This window comes from Salmo salar, chromosome ssa22 (genome assembly GCF_905237065.1).
Source record: "Salmo salar chromosome ssa22, Ssal_v3.1, whole genome shotgun sequence".
In the NCBI taxonomy this organism is placed as follows: domain Eukaryota; kingdom Metazoa; phylum Chordata; class Actinopteri; order Salmoniformes; family Salmonidae; genus Salmo; species Salmo salar.
The window spans coordinates 28,254,528-28,268,829 of NC_059463.1; the positions used below are offsets into that span (position 1 = coordinate 28,254,528).

The 14,302-nt window shown below is 44.4% G+C and overlaps 1 protein-coding gene across 3 annotated transcripts; it reads left to right on the forward strand.

Moving 5' to 3' along the window:
* Positions 1-1,960: 1,960 nt before the first annotated feature.
* LOC106583081 (striatin-interacting protein 1 homolog) lies at positions 1,961-11,701 on the forward strand. 3 transcript variants are annotated; one of them, XM_014166873.2, is made up of 21 exons: positions 1,961-2,134; positions 2,918-2,987; positions 3,086-3,160; positions 3,254-3,388; positions 3,537-3,657; positions 3,797-3,865; positions 3,949-4,055; positions 4,147-4,274; positions 4,388-4,570; positions 4,706-4,926; positions 5,073-5,138; positions 5,851-5,914; positions 8,016-8,087; positions 8,202-8,276; positions 8,383-8,480; positions 8,564-8,690; positions 8,868-8,968; positions 9,076-9,142; positions 9,340-9,444; positions 9,560-9,764; positions 9,981-11,701. In XM_014166873.2, exons 1-21 carry the CDS (start codon positions 2,024-2,026, stop codon positions 10,229-10,231), a joined length of 2,451 nt encoding a protein of 816 aa, XP_014022348.1. In that variant the 5' UTR covers positions 1,961-2,023; the 3' UTR covers positions 10,232-11,701. The 3 variants fall into 3 exon arrangements, with proteins under 3 accessions (XP_014022348.1, XP_014022349.1, XP_014022350.1); XM_014166874.2 differs by having other exon boundaries at positions 9,984-11,701; XM_014166875.2 differs by lacking the exon at positions 8,016-8,087.
* Positions 11,702-14,302: the final 2,601 nt, after the last annotated feature.

The window sequence follows — 14,302 nt, forward strand, 5'->3', positions numbered from 1 at the left end:
TGAATACTACAGGAAATAATGGAACTTATAGCTAATAATGGGGGGGGGGTTGTACTGAATATGTGTAGCACAGGTGGCCGGTGGTACCTTAATTGGAGAGAATGGGCTCTTAGTAATGGCTGGAATGGAATTACTGAAATAGTATTGAACATAAACACATGGTTTCCATGTGTTTGATACCATTCCATTCACTCCATTCCAGACATTATTATGAGCCGTCCTCCACTCAGCAGCCTCCTGTGATGTGTAGGGGTTTCTTTTCTTCTCCTTTTCCATTTTTTTGTGATAAAAATGTTCAATTCACACTCCGACCTGTAAAAGGCAGCAATACGTAAGAAAGCCTGCGTTGAGGAAGAGATTGCTGAGGGTGTGAATGAGAGTGTGAGTCATGACGCGGAAGAATGGGAAGAAAGGCTCCAGGCTCAAACCTGTCTTCCGAATAAATACCTAATGGTGTTAAAGAGTACAAAACAACTACTGAGTGTGAGTTCCTGTCTCCTGTTACAGGTGACCATGGAGGGAGTGACATCCCACTGGGCACACACTGTTTGAATCAATGTTGTTTCCACATAATTTTAATGAAATTACATTGAACCAATGTGGAATAGACTCTGAATTGACATCTATGCCCAGTGGGTTGGAGTTTCGAAGTGAGCTTGACCAGGGTGAAGTAGAGACTTCCAATTTGCCCTGAGTAGCAGGGCACCGCTCAAAGGAGTGATCAGTGGGGTGGCATTGAGTGTTGAGATGAGAAATAATATTCCTGGTGTTTGTGATGCCTGCCGTTTGGTGAGACACAGACCCGGTGGAAATAGTGAGACAGAGAATACGCTGTCTGTCTTGTTGAGCTTTGATATGGACTTTCTACCTGATAAGGTCAGGCTAGGGTATATTAGCTATTCGATGATGGTGTTTGTTCCGAACCCACTACGATGCTTTAAGTACCAAGGATTCGGACATGTGGCAGCAGTATGTAGAAGGGAGATTCCACAATGTGGAAAGTGTGCAGGAGGGCATAGTTAGAGGGAGTGTGAAGTATAGGTCTTCTCGGGTCAAAACAATTGGACCCGGACCCGAGAACAATCAGACCCGAACCCAATATTTAAAAAAAAGGGGGACCCAGACTCGAACGGACCAGAGAACATTCAGATCCAAACTCGAATGGACCCGACGACAACCAGACCTAGGCCAAAACCGTACCCTAACGGGTCTAAACAAGACCCGAGGGACCAAAAAAAACGATGTTTATCAGCCTAGTTGCTCTTCTGGTTAACAAATATGTCTTTATTTGTTGGTTAGGTCTTCTAGAAGTCAATAAATTCACCTTATTCACATAAACTAAATATGCTATAGGCTATGCAGAGCTGTGGTCGGGTCCATTTGTGTCCACTCAGGTCTATCAGCTAGTTACATAGACCCGAGACCTGATGACAATCAAACAGGACCCGACCCGGACCCAAGGAAAAATAATTTTCGGGTCTCGGCATTCAGGTTTGGGTTGACCTTTAGTGTGAAGTTGGGGTTGAGAAATGTGTAAACTGTGGAGGTGCCCATACAACTGTACAAAGTGCCTTGTATGAGAGAGACACATTGAGATTGCCAGAGTTTGAGTGGGGAAGAATATTTCATATGCTGAGGCAGTAAGGAGAGTAGAGAATAGCTCAAGGATGAGGGATTCGACTAGGAGCCCCCCAGTGAGTAGGCCTGAAGAGAAAGAGCCAGAGAAGATCGATTGTATTAAGGTTGGATTTCTTGTGTTTATAGCCATAGTGATCAACTGCACTGCACTGATGGAGCAGAAATTGATGTGGTAGTTGCAGCAGCATAAAAATATTGGTGTGTGAGAGATTTTAGTGCACAAGATCTACATGGAGTTTTGAGAGAAGGGGTTCCAACCTGCAAAGGCAGCAGTACTCAACACAGTGACTAGTCGGCCGGAAATTCACACGAAGAAGAAGAAAGTCTGCGTCTAGTCAGCCGGAAAGCCACACGAAAAAGGAAAACTTTGATTGGTCAATCAAACATGGACGTTGGTGGTAATGGTGGTGGATCGATTGTTAACAGTAAACAGAGGGCTATGTTACCCAACAAAAGTAGGGGTGAATTTGTCCGTAATCAAAGAAAAGACTCGGAGGTAAGGACAAAAAAATACTGGTTTACTGTATTACGTTCTGCATCATAAATGCATGTTTTGTGCTAGCAACAAGCCGAACGGTAGCTAGCAACTAGCTTCGTTAGCCGATACATGCTAACTAGATATTTATTTATTTATCCTCTGGTCCGTTTTCACCCATTACAACTGTTCTGATGGCCAACAGTAAGCTAGTCAAGAATTGTGGCTCGCTTTCAGAATTGTTAACCCTGAACACGGAACTGCCACTTGTCCAACGCTACCTGTTAACGTTAACTAGCTAGGTAACGTTTGCTACAGTAGCTATGGACGCTAAATAGCTAGCTATAGCTATCCAACTTCTGTTTAAATATAGCTTAAGCCTTCTGCTATTCAGAACTCGTTACTATAGTAGATATACACTGAGTATACAAAACATTTATCTCTCGTACAGGGCACTTCGGATCACTAATACCCCCCCAATTTCTCGGGCTCAAGGTGTCTAAAGCGTACAACAGGGATGCTTGCCCATGTTAACTCCAATGCTTCCCACAGTTGTGTATGTCTATAAAGCCAATGGCATCTCTTGACATTTCAAGTACCCTTGATCCTACAATCTACTATGAGTTCACTATATTGAATACTGTCAAGTCCAAATGCAATGGACTTGCCCCATCTGGCTGCAAACTTAAAACAATATTCCCCAAAATAAAAAGACTATGGACATTGGAATGTGACCACATTTTCGTCTCTTTGTGGTCCGAAATAGCAATACAGTAGTGTATTTTTGTCTGTGCTCCAACATAGGGCTTCTCTGAGTCTCCAGACCTCGAGTTTGAGTATGCAGATACAGACAAGTGGTCTACTGAACTGTCAGGTGAGGTATTTCTGGACAACCTCCTTTATTGTTTTTTTAAAATAGTGACCTCCATGACATATTCTCTTGTGAATGTGGTGCCTACTTATCTTCTCCAGAGCTATACAGTTACACTGAAGGACCAGAATTTCTTCTCAACAGAAAATGCTTTGAGGAGGAATTCCGAATTCATGGTACATACCTTATCTACTTGAATGCATTGTCTTCCTCCAGTGTGCTTATATAGTACCCCTGACTGAGTGTGTTTTGTTCCTGCCCTGTCTCAGTGTCTGATAAGAAATGGACTGAGCTGGACGTGGCTCAACACAGAGCTCACGCCATGCGTCTACTGGACGGCCTGGAGGTGATCACCAGGGAGAAGAGGCTGAAGGTGGCCAGGGCCATCCTTTACATGGCTCAGGGTAGGTCATCAGCACTCAAGGCTTTAGCAGCATAAGTTGACTAAGGAAGCCTGTGAAGAGGTAGCTGTTGCCATAGGTTTTTATAGTGAGGCAGCCAGCAAACAATGTTTCAGCACTTAAGTCATGTTTCATATCTGTGGCTCTACAGGGACATTTGCAGAGTGCAGCTCTGAGGCACAAGTGCAGCACTGGATGAGGTACAACATCTTCCTGCTGCTGGATGTTGGCACCTTCACTGCTCTGGTGGAGCTACTCAACATGGAGGTTGAGTAAGTTGGAACTACAAATCAGTGAGATGTCATTGTTTTTGGGAAGAGTTTCTTTGCTATACAAAATGTCAAAATCAGGTAGCTGATTCTTCTTTCACTCCTCGTCACCCCTCTCTCTCCTCTGCTTCTTTGCTCTCAGTAACAGTGCTGCCTGTAGCAGTGCAGTCAGAAAGCCAGCAATCTCCTTGGCTGATAGCACAGACCTCAGGTAAGATTACACACTGACTTTCCTGCAGCTCATTATAGTTATGCACCAGTGTATTGGAGTCCTCTGATGCTAGTGTTCCTCAGGGTGCTGCTCAACATCATGTATCTGATGGTGGAGACCATCCAGCAGGAGGACCCAGCTGACTCACCTGAGTGGAGGGCCACAAGGGAGACCTTTAAAACAGAACTGGGTAAGAGTGTGTGTTTCTATTAGATATAAGGGTTTTGTAGAGGAGTAATTTTGGACTGTAGTCTTTGCTCTTTCCGCTCGCTCTCTCCCAGGCTCTCCTCTGTACAACAACGAGCCCATCTCTGTCATGCTTTTTGGCATGGTGACCAAGTTCTGCAGTGGCCACGCACCCCACTTCCCCATGAAGAAGGTTCTTCTGCTGCTGTGGAAGAGCATACTGGTGAGAGGGGGATTGTATCTTATTTAGCTAATTTTGGCTATTGTGTTAGCCAGGTACTTTTGGCTGGCATATATATTTCTCTCTTTTACAACATGTCTTCTCCTCTGCTCCAGTTCACCCTCGGGGGGTTTGAACAGCTCCAGACCATTAAGGTGCGTAAGCGAGAGCAGCTGCGCTTGCCACCTCTCCCAGAGGACAGCATCCGGGTCATCAGGAGCATGAGGGCAGCCTCGCCTCCAGCTTCCGCCTCTGACCTCATCGAACAGCAGCAGAAACGGGCACGCCGTGAACACAAGGTAACCTCTACCGTGCCTGAATGAAATCTCAATGCAAGGCAACAAAGTGAAGGCAACCCCCTGTTTGACACCTGCTCAATGTAACATTGTCAGGCTCATTTGAAAAGTACCCTTCAACCCTTTCCTCTCCATTAGTCCCTGACAAAACAGGACAACCTGGACGCCTTCAATGAGAAGGACCCCTACAAGTCAGATGACCCTCGTGAAGATGAGGACGACAACGATGACAATGACAACTCCATGGAGGTGGAGCCTTTTCCCATGGAGCGGGATGAAGTCATGCCCCCGCCCATCCCACACCCCCCCTCAGAGAGGGTGAACTTCCCCAAGGGGCTGCCCTGGGCCCCCAAAGTCAGGTACGGTGTGGGGCTGAGGGAGACCTCAAGAAGACCATTTGCTACAGATTAATGCTATGTCTTTAGATGTACTTTGTGGTTTTATGTTTCTTGTATAATGTGCCTAATAGTGTATGACTATTTTTTTGTTTTGTTTGCTTTTACAGGGAAAAGGACATAGAACATTTCCTGGAATCAAGTAGAAGCAAATTTATTGGCTATACGCTTGGAAAGTAAGTTCAGTTGGTGTCATTTTTTTTTTTCATTTAAAGATGCACTATGCAGAAATCGCTCCGCCATTTCCAGGTTGCTAAAATTCTAATTGTTAACCTAATTTTTTATGTGACAAAACAAGCAAGTAAAGTGTAGAAAATTATTGTTCCCTCTAAACCGCTGTGAAGTATCTTTTCCATAACCAAAAATATATTATTTTCAGCTGGTTGAAGCTGGTGTACAAAACCGAAGGTAAAAGATGAAAAAACAAAACTTGAGAACGGGGAAGTATAGAGAGAGCGCACATAGAACAGATCTACCGCTTCTTAGACTTGCTTTCAATGAGAATGACAGATCTATAACACTTTTGTATGTGAATTTGGTTGGGTCGCCCAAAAGGATACTTCGGGATTTTGGCAACGAGGCCCTTTATCTACTTACCCACAGTCAGATGAACTCGTGGATACCATTTTTATGTTTCTGTGTTTGAAGGAAGTTGCTAACTAGCTCTAGCGCAAACCATAGACTTCCAGTCATTGCACTAACGCTAGTCAGCATTGGCTCGTGAAACTACCTCTTAACTTCCTACATACTGGACGCAGATAAATGATATCCACAAGGTCATTGCCCAAATCTTGAAGTATCCCTTTAACAGAGATTTACTATTCATCTTGAAAAGTCGTTTCTTGTCGAGGATCCTTGACCTAGATTTCATGGTTATTTGTATTGCAGTGACACAGATACAGTTGTCGGCCTACCCAGACCCATCCATGAAAGCATCAGAACATTGAAGCAGGTATTATGCAGTTCTCAACATGTCTCAAGCATTGTTAAACATGGATAGATGTTCTAGTTATTGCTTAATAATCCTGCATTGTGCCTGAAAGAGAGCGGCTCAAGTTGGGCTGGTCTGTGACTCACTGACACATTTTTATTCAGAAGAATAGGGCAACCTCAGTGTCACACAATTGAGAACTTAATTTCCAGAGGATATGAGTTGGATGTGGTTCTGTACAAAGAGATATGAATGGATATATACAGATAGCAATACAATGAATGGGTAATTGGATACGATAGCACAAGCAATATTATTGTTATCCTGCAAAAGTCTAAGCATTTGGTTGTGGGGGGGGGGGGGGTTCTACTAAGCTAATGTGAAATTGTTTTAATATGTCATACCAAGGATCATTTTGCTATTTGATTTAAGTGATTTAATATAACGTTGAATTTTGCCTTACTGCGTTTAGCCCATAGAAACGCGTTGAATAACATTCATACATGGAAATCAGTCAAAAAAGGAAGTATGTTGTAAAGTGGGACCCATATTTAACACTTTTTCTTTTTTTGGCTCAAAACTACTTCCATTAAAAAAATAAACGGTACCGGGTTACCTTTAGACGAGTCTTGTGAAGCTTTTGGGCGTCGTAGAACAAATCAACATGTTTGTGAGAGTCTAGGCTTGCGATGGTGGGGTCATTAGTTTGTAGCTCAAAACGTTTTGATTCTACAGACAGAAGTTGGCACATTGGCGGGACCGACTTCAGACGAGTCCCGTGACACTTGAGGCCAAATTGATTTCACCAATTTCAACGATTTTACCGAGTTAGAGTTCATATAAGGAAATCAGTCAATTGAAATAAATTCATTAGGCCCTAATCTATGAATTTCACATAACTGGGCAGGTGCGCAGCCATTGGTGGGACTGGGAGGGCATAGGCCCACCCACTGGAGAGCCTGGCCCAGTCAAACAGAATGTTTTTCCCCACAAAAGGGCTTTATTACAGACTAAAATACTCCTCAGTTTAATCAGCTGTCTGGATGGCTGGTCTCAGATGATCACGCAGGTGAAGAAGACGTGTGAAGGTCCTGGGCTGGCGTGGTTACACGTGGGTTTGAGGCGGCTCATGGTACAGAATTGAACTTTAAATTCTCTGGCAACAGCTCTGGTGGACATTGCTGCAGTCAGCATGCCAATTGCCCACTCTCTCAACTTGATGTAACCTTTATTTAACTAGCCAAGTCATTTATTTTTGATACATCTGTGGCATTGTGTTGTGTGACACAACTCCACATTTTAGTGGCCTTTTATTGTCCCCAGCACAAGGTGCACCTGTGTAATGATCATGCTGTTTAATCAGCTTGATATGCCACACCTGTCAGGTGGATGAATTATCTTGGCAAATGAGAAATGCTCACTAATAGGGATGTGAACCAAATTTGAGATAAATAAGGTTTTGTTCAGTATAGTTAGTAGCACAAACCGTTCGAATGCTACAGACGTTTTTGTGAGAAGACATTTTTATTGTGATGTGTCCTGGTCTGAGAAACACCACTGTTGCTCTGCCACCTTCCACAGCAGATGCGGAAGGACGACATCGGCGGATTGAGACGCAGCCCAGGCAGAAAAACATCTATAGCTTAAATAGACAGCTTTTTATGTAAGATTCTTTATTTTTTATTATGGTAATTCGGTTTCTGCGTGGACATCGATTCTAGGGGGATAAAGTGATAGGGACGTAAGAAAAGGACTGTATAACATCTAGCACAGCTACTATGAACAACTAACAATAGACAGATTGAAACCGCAAACACAAGTTACAATAGTAACACCAACTCAACTCTGTCCACGCACTCCATTACACATGTCCACTTGGAGAGAAACTGAGGAGTCTCTGACCTGTGAAGGCAGAAGGGCTGTCAGGTGTCTGGCCCTCTAGCAACCTGACCTTAGCACCCTAACAATGGCCTGCTCACTGGGATTTTGAGGGGCAGGTTTATCATCCCCCAGTCTCTCTGGCACTGTTGGGGGATGGGTGGAGTGAGATGTGATGAGAGCGGGACCTCACCACTGGTAGTGGGAATTTTCTACAGTGACAGTGTTCTCCATTTCCTTGCAGCATAAGTACATCTCTATAGCTGAGATTCAGATAGCCAAGGAGGATGAGTTTCAGAAAACTCCATTGTCAGGGGTGAGTGCCAATGCATATCACTGACCTATCACTGGGATATATGCAGGAATATTACTGTCCAAGAGAAAGGGCAACAAGTGTTTATTTAAAAAAATGTATTGTGATTGTTTATAGGGGGAAGAGGATGTGGAGATGTGCTCCACTGAACTGCTATACCAGGGAATTCTTCCCAGCTTGCCTCAGTACATGGTGAGTGTGCTGCTCCTCTTGTATGCTGATGAACATAGATCTCCAGTCCATTTCTATGACCTCTAAACCCTTGGCCGACTTGACCTGTGACTCTTCTCCCTATCAGATTGCCCTGCTGAAAATCCTGCTGGCGGCAGCCCCCACCTCCAAGGCCAAGACCGACTCCATCAACATCCTGGCAGATGTGCTGCCTGAGGAGATGCCGTGAGTGAACTGTTAGTTTTGAAAGGGAGCTGTATTCAGTTGAGCTCCAATTGAAACGGTTTGATTTGATACTGTATCTGCAGGACCACGGTGCTCCAGAGCATGAAGCTTGGTGTAGATGTTAACCGCCACAAGGAGATCATTGTTAAGGCCATCTCTGCCATCCTGCTGCTGCTTCTCAAACACTTCAAACTCAATCACATCTACCAGGTACTGGCAACCCACACTCAACCACTATCGCCAAATACAGTCAAACTCTGACTTAGCCTCATCTACCAAGTATTGACGACCACTTAATAGGAGTGGTTGTTTCTCACAAGCGCCTCAAACTTGTGAATGGTCTTACCTTGCCTTACCCCTCTGTTTCTTGTGGGATTTTTTCAACAGTTTGAGTACATGGCTCAGCACCTGGTGTTTGCCAACTGTATTCCTCTCATTCTCAAGTTCTTCAACCAGAACATCATGTCTTACATCACAGCCAAGAACAGGTACGTTGGTGAATTTGAACCATTTCAAGACCCAGATGATCAAGAAGTTCTGTGACCCTTTTTAGTAATCATCTCTCTCACCACCTTTCTCATTCTATCTCCTGCAGTATTTCTGTGCTGGACTTCCCTTACTGTGTGGTGCATGAGCTTCCGGAACTTACTGCAGAGAGTTTGGTAAGTTGCATACTCCATCTCTCACATAATTGAAATACCTATTGTAATATGAGCTGCTGAACTCAAACAAACACCAAGGAAATGTTGTTGTAGAAGGGGTGAGGGGAACACCAGGGTACCTAATGGAAGTGTTACAGTAGTCAAAGGTTGGAGGTGAGGTGTTGGTACCAATTGGTTGGTTTGTCTGTGTTCTTCAGGAGGCTGGAGACATCAACCAGTTCTGCTGGAGGAACCTGTTCTCCTGTATCAACCTGTTGAGGATTCTGAACAAGCTGACCAAGTGGAAGCACTCCAGAACCATGGTGAGGGAGAGACCCACCCACCCAAAACAATGCAGTTATTCTTATTCACTCGGAGAGACATCAGTCTGCGATTCTTTTAGATCATAATTTCATACCTCGCACTTCTCTCTGTCAGATGCTGGTGGTGTTCAAGTCTGCGCCTATCCTGAAGAGGGCGCTGAAGGTCAAACAGGCCATGATGCAGCTGTATGTCCTCAAGCTGCTCAAAGTGCAAACCAAGTACCTTGGCCGCCAGTGGAGGAAGAGCAACATGAAGACCATGTCTGCCATCTACCAGAAGGTCCGCCATCGCCTCAATGACGACTGGGCCTACGGTAACGGTGAGTCGCTGTCGACACAAATCGACCCAGAAAAAGGCCATTGAGTTTTTCAGTCAGTGATTGACATGATATGATTGGGAGCCTCATATCTGCTATCATAGACGTAACTGTGAAACATTTCCCCACAATGACTGTGAACTGCTAAATGTAAGCACCCCTACGTTTGTCAAGTTACCCCATTACCCCAAGTAATGAGCTTCATTGTTTCTTTGACAGCAGACCTGGATGCGCGGCCCTGGGACTTCCAGGCAGAGGAGTGTGCTCTGCGCGCCAACATTGAGCGCTTCAACAGCCGCCGCTACGACAACAACCAGAGCAACCCTGACTTCCTGCCCGTGGACAACTGCCTGCAGAGCGTTCTGGGACAGCGTGTCGACCTGCCGGAGGACTTCCAGATGAACTATGACCTCTGGCTAGAGCGAGAGGTCTTCTCCAAGCCCATATCCTGGGAAGACCTACTGCAATGAGAACAGGGCTGGGGTTGGGTGGTGGGAGGTGGTGCTATAAGGAGGTTTTCCAAACACCTCCCCAAGGTGGCAACAATGGTCTACATCCCCACCTCTTTAAGTGTACCTCTATAAGTGCAAATGTTGCTGAACAAGCATCTGTTACTTAGACAGCATTCACAGAGCACTGCATTTGTTTGTGAAAATGATGCCGACATGAGTCCCAATAACAAACCCTATCCTTGCATTGTTGTCACCTCATGCAGAGAGGAGTAACAAGTCAGTAAGTGATATTTAGGAGGTAAAGGGTCAACAGCAAAGCCACCTTAATGTGGACCTTCTGCATTACCCCTGCACAGTTGGACCAATCATTTATAATCCCTGAATCCAGGCGCTAGACCAGGGTTTCCCAAACTCTGTCCTGGGACTCCCCTGGGTACATGTTTTGTTTTTTGCCCTAGCACTACACAGCTGATTCAAATAATCAAAGCTTGATGATGAGCTGGTTATTTGAATCAGCTGTGTAGTACTAGGGCAAAAACCAAAACGTCCAGGATCAAGTTTGGGGAAACCTTGGGGTACATTTATCCCATGTTAGAACCCTTTTTCGTTTTGAACTGGACCTTTTTTTACAGAGTGCTATAGGTCTTATTAGCCTTGACCAACCTCCCAGGGTGGGGATGGTAACCCTTTGTATTCCTGACTTCTTACACACTTAACCCCACTCCTGGGTGTCGGCCCAATACTTTGCCCTTCAAGCACTACAGGATCGTATGATAACCCTTAGGAACAAGTGCAAAATAAAATGTGTTCTGTTTGTAAGGGAGACAAAGATTGAGGGAAGAGTTGCTTGAGTGTGTACAGTATGTGTCTGTCTTATGGTTACTGCATTAACCTGTTGATCAGGCTTTTGAATCCCTTTTGATGTTCCACTATTACTCTACTCACTGACTGTCCATTGGCTTGTATGAATCACACACCTGTATGTAACCCAGGCGGAGACCGTTTGGTATTAAGACATTTTAATTAAATTTACAGACTAACGTTTTTAACCTAAAACAACAGGAAAACGTGCTGGTGCACTCCACAACCTGATTGAATAAGAACTTGGAAAAAGTACTTTAATAGTGTGTGTGTGTGTGTGTGTGTGTGTGTGTGTGTGTGTGTATACAGTATGTTTGAGTGAGGAAAGAAACAAAAGGAGCCCTATGTTATTATTTGTGGTTCTCACTTAACTAGCTAACAGGTGTTTTTTACTCAAGGGAACAATTTTGCCCACCTGATAACTCCTCAGATTTAAGCTAATTTTATAGTTGCATTGTGCTTATACTCATTTGCAGCTTCTATTGTTTTTTTTGGGGTCTTATAATGGTTATTAAATCTAAGATGGAGAGATTAAAACATCAGATTTTGGGAAAACCCTTATTTATCATGGCTTCTGTTTTACATTGTATGACTAAAAATACTGGATTAAAAGAATGCTCCCTCTTACTCTGTCATTCTTGTTTTTGCTTTATTTATATAATTGGATAAGACTGAGCTTTCTGTCAAACATCTTGATTTATTTTCCCTTATAAACTCAGCCAAAAAAAATGTCCCTTTTTCAGGATCATGTCTTTCAAAGATAATTTGTAAAAATCCAAATAACTTCACAGATCTTCATTGTAAAGGGTTTAAACACTGTTTCCCATGCTTGTTCAATGAACCATAAACAATAAATGAACATGTACCTGTGGAATGGTCCCTAAGACACTAACGGCTTACTGACGGTAGGCAATAAGGTCGCAATTATGAACACTTAGGACACTAAAGAGGCCTTTCTACTGACTGAAAAACACCAAAAGAAAAATGCCCAGGGTCCCTGCTCATCTGTGTGAACGTGGCTTAGGCATTCTGCGAGGAGGCATGAGGACTGCAGATGTGGCCAGGGCAATAAATTGCAATGTCAGCACAAATGCTTTATTTCTGAATGATGTCTGAGTGTTGGTGTGCCCCTGGCTATCTGTAAATTTAAAAAAAAAGAAGATTGTGCCTTCTGGTTTGCTTAATATACTGCTCAAAAAAATAAAGGGAACACTTAAACAACACAATGTAACTCCAAGTCAATCACACTTCTGTGAAATCAAACTGTCCACTTAGGAAGCAACACTGATTGACAATACATTTCACATGCTGTTGTGCAAATGGAATAGACAACAGGTGGAAATTATAGGCAATAAGCAAGACACCCCCAATAAAGGAGTGGTTATGCAGGTGGTGACCATAGACCACTTCTCAGTTCCTATGCTTCCTGGCTGATGTTTTGGTCACTTTTGAATGCTGGCGGTGCTTTCACTGTAGTGGTAGCATGAGACGGAGTCTACAACCCACACAAGTGGCTCAGGTAGTGCAGCTCATCCAGGATGGCACATCAATGCGAGCTGTGGCAAGAAGGTTTGCTGTGTCTGTCAGTGTAGTGTCCAGAGCATGGAGGCGCTACCAGGAGACAGGCCAGTACATCAGGAGACGTGGAGGAGGCCGTAGGAGGGCAACAACCCAGCAGCAGGACCGCTACCTCCGCCTTTGTGCAAGGAGGAGCAGGAGGAGCACTGCCAGAGCCCTGCAAAATGACCTCCAGCAGGCCACAAATGTGCATGTGTCTGCTCAAACGGTCAGAAACAGACTCCATGAGGGTGGTATGAGGGCCCGACGTCCACAGGTGGGGGTTGTGCTTACAGCCCAACACCGTGCAGGACGTTTGGCATTTGCCAGAGAACACCAAGATTGGCAAATTCACCACTGGCGCCCTGTGCTCTTCACAGATGAAAGCAGGTTCACACTGAGCACGTGACAGACGTGACAGAGTCTGGAGACGCCGTGGAGAACGTTCTGCTGCCTGCAGCATCCTCCAGCATGACCGGTTTGGCGGTGTGTCAGTCATGGTGTGGGGTGGCATTTCTTTGGGGGGCCGCACAGCCCTCCATGTGCTCGCCAGAGGTAGCCTGATTGCCATTAGGTACTGAGATGAGATCCTCAGACCCCTTGTGAGACCATATGCTGGTGCGGTTGGCCCTGGGTTCCTCCTAATGCAAGACAATGCTAGACCTCATGTGGCTGGAGTGTGTCAGCAGTTCCTGCAAGAGGAAGGCATTGATGCTATGGACTGGCCTGCCTGTTCCCCAGACCTGAATCCAATTGAGCACATCTGGGACATCATGACTCGCTCCATCCACCAACGCCACGTTGCACCACAGACTGTCCAGGAGTTGGCGGATGCTTTAGTCCAGGTCTGGGAGGAGATCCCTCAGGAGACCATCCGCCACCTCATCAGGAGCATGCCCAGGCGTTGTAGGGAGGTCATACAGGCACGTGGAGGCAACACACACTACTGAGCCTCATTTTGACTTGTTTTAAGGACATTACATCAAAGTTGGATCAGCCTGTAGTGTGGTTTTCCACTTTAATTTTGAGTGTGACTCCAAATCCAGACCTCCATGGGTTGATAAATTGGATTTCCATTGATTATTTTTGTGTGATTTTGTTGTCAGCACATTCAACTATGTAAAGAAAAAAGTATTTAATAAGATTATTTCTTTCATTCAGATCTAGGATGTGTTGTTTAAGTGTTCCCTTTATTTTTTTGAGCAGTGTATAAGGAATTTGAAATTATTTATACTTTTACTTTTGATACTTAAGTACATTTTAACAATTACATTTACTTTTAATACTTAGGTATATTTAAACCAAATACTTTTAGATTTTTACTCAAGTAGTATTTTACTGGGTAACTTTCACTTTTACTGGAGTCATTTCCTTTTAAGGTATCTTTACTTTTTCCACCAGGCCCTTACAGTTTGTGGACACCGTTTGTCACCGTTATAGTGCAATTAATTCATTGTTAAGTGTTGTGTAGTGGCTTTGCTGGCATGCATATAACATTTTTGGGGGAGTTTGCCCCACCAAGATTTACATGCTAAAATCGCCACTACTGGAAAGACCTGAAAATAACTGTGTAGCGAGGCTCCCCATCCAACCTGACAGAGCTTGAGAGGATCTGCAGAGAAGAATGGGAGAAACTCCCCAAATACAGGTGTGCCAAGCTTGTAGCGTCAT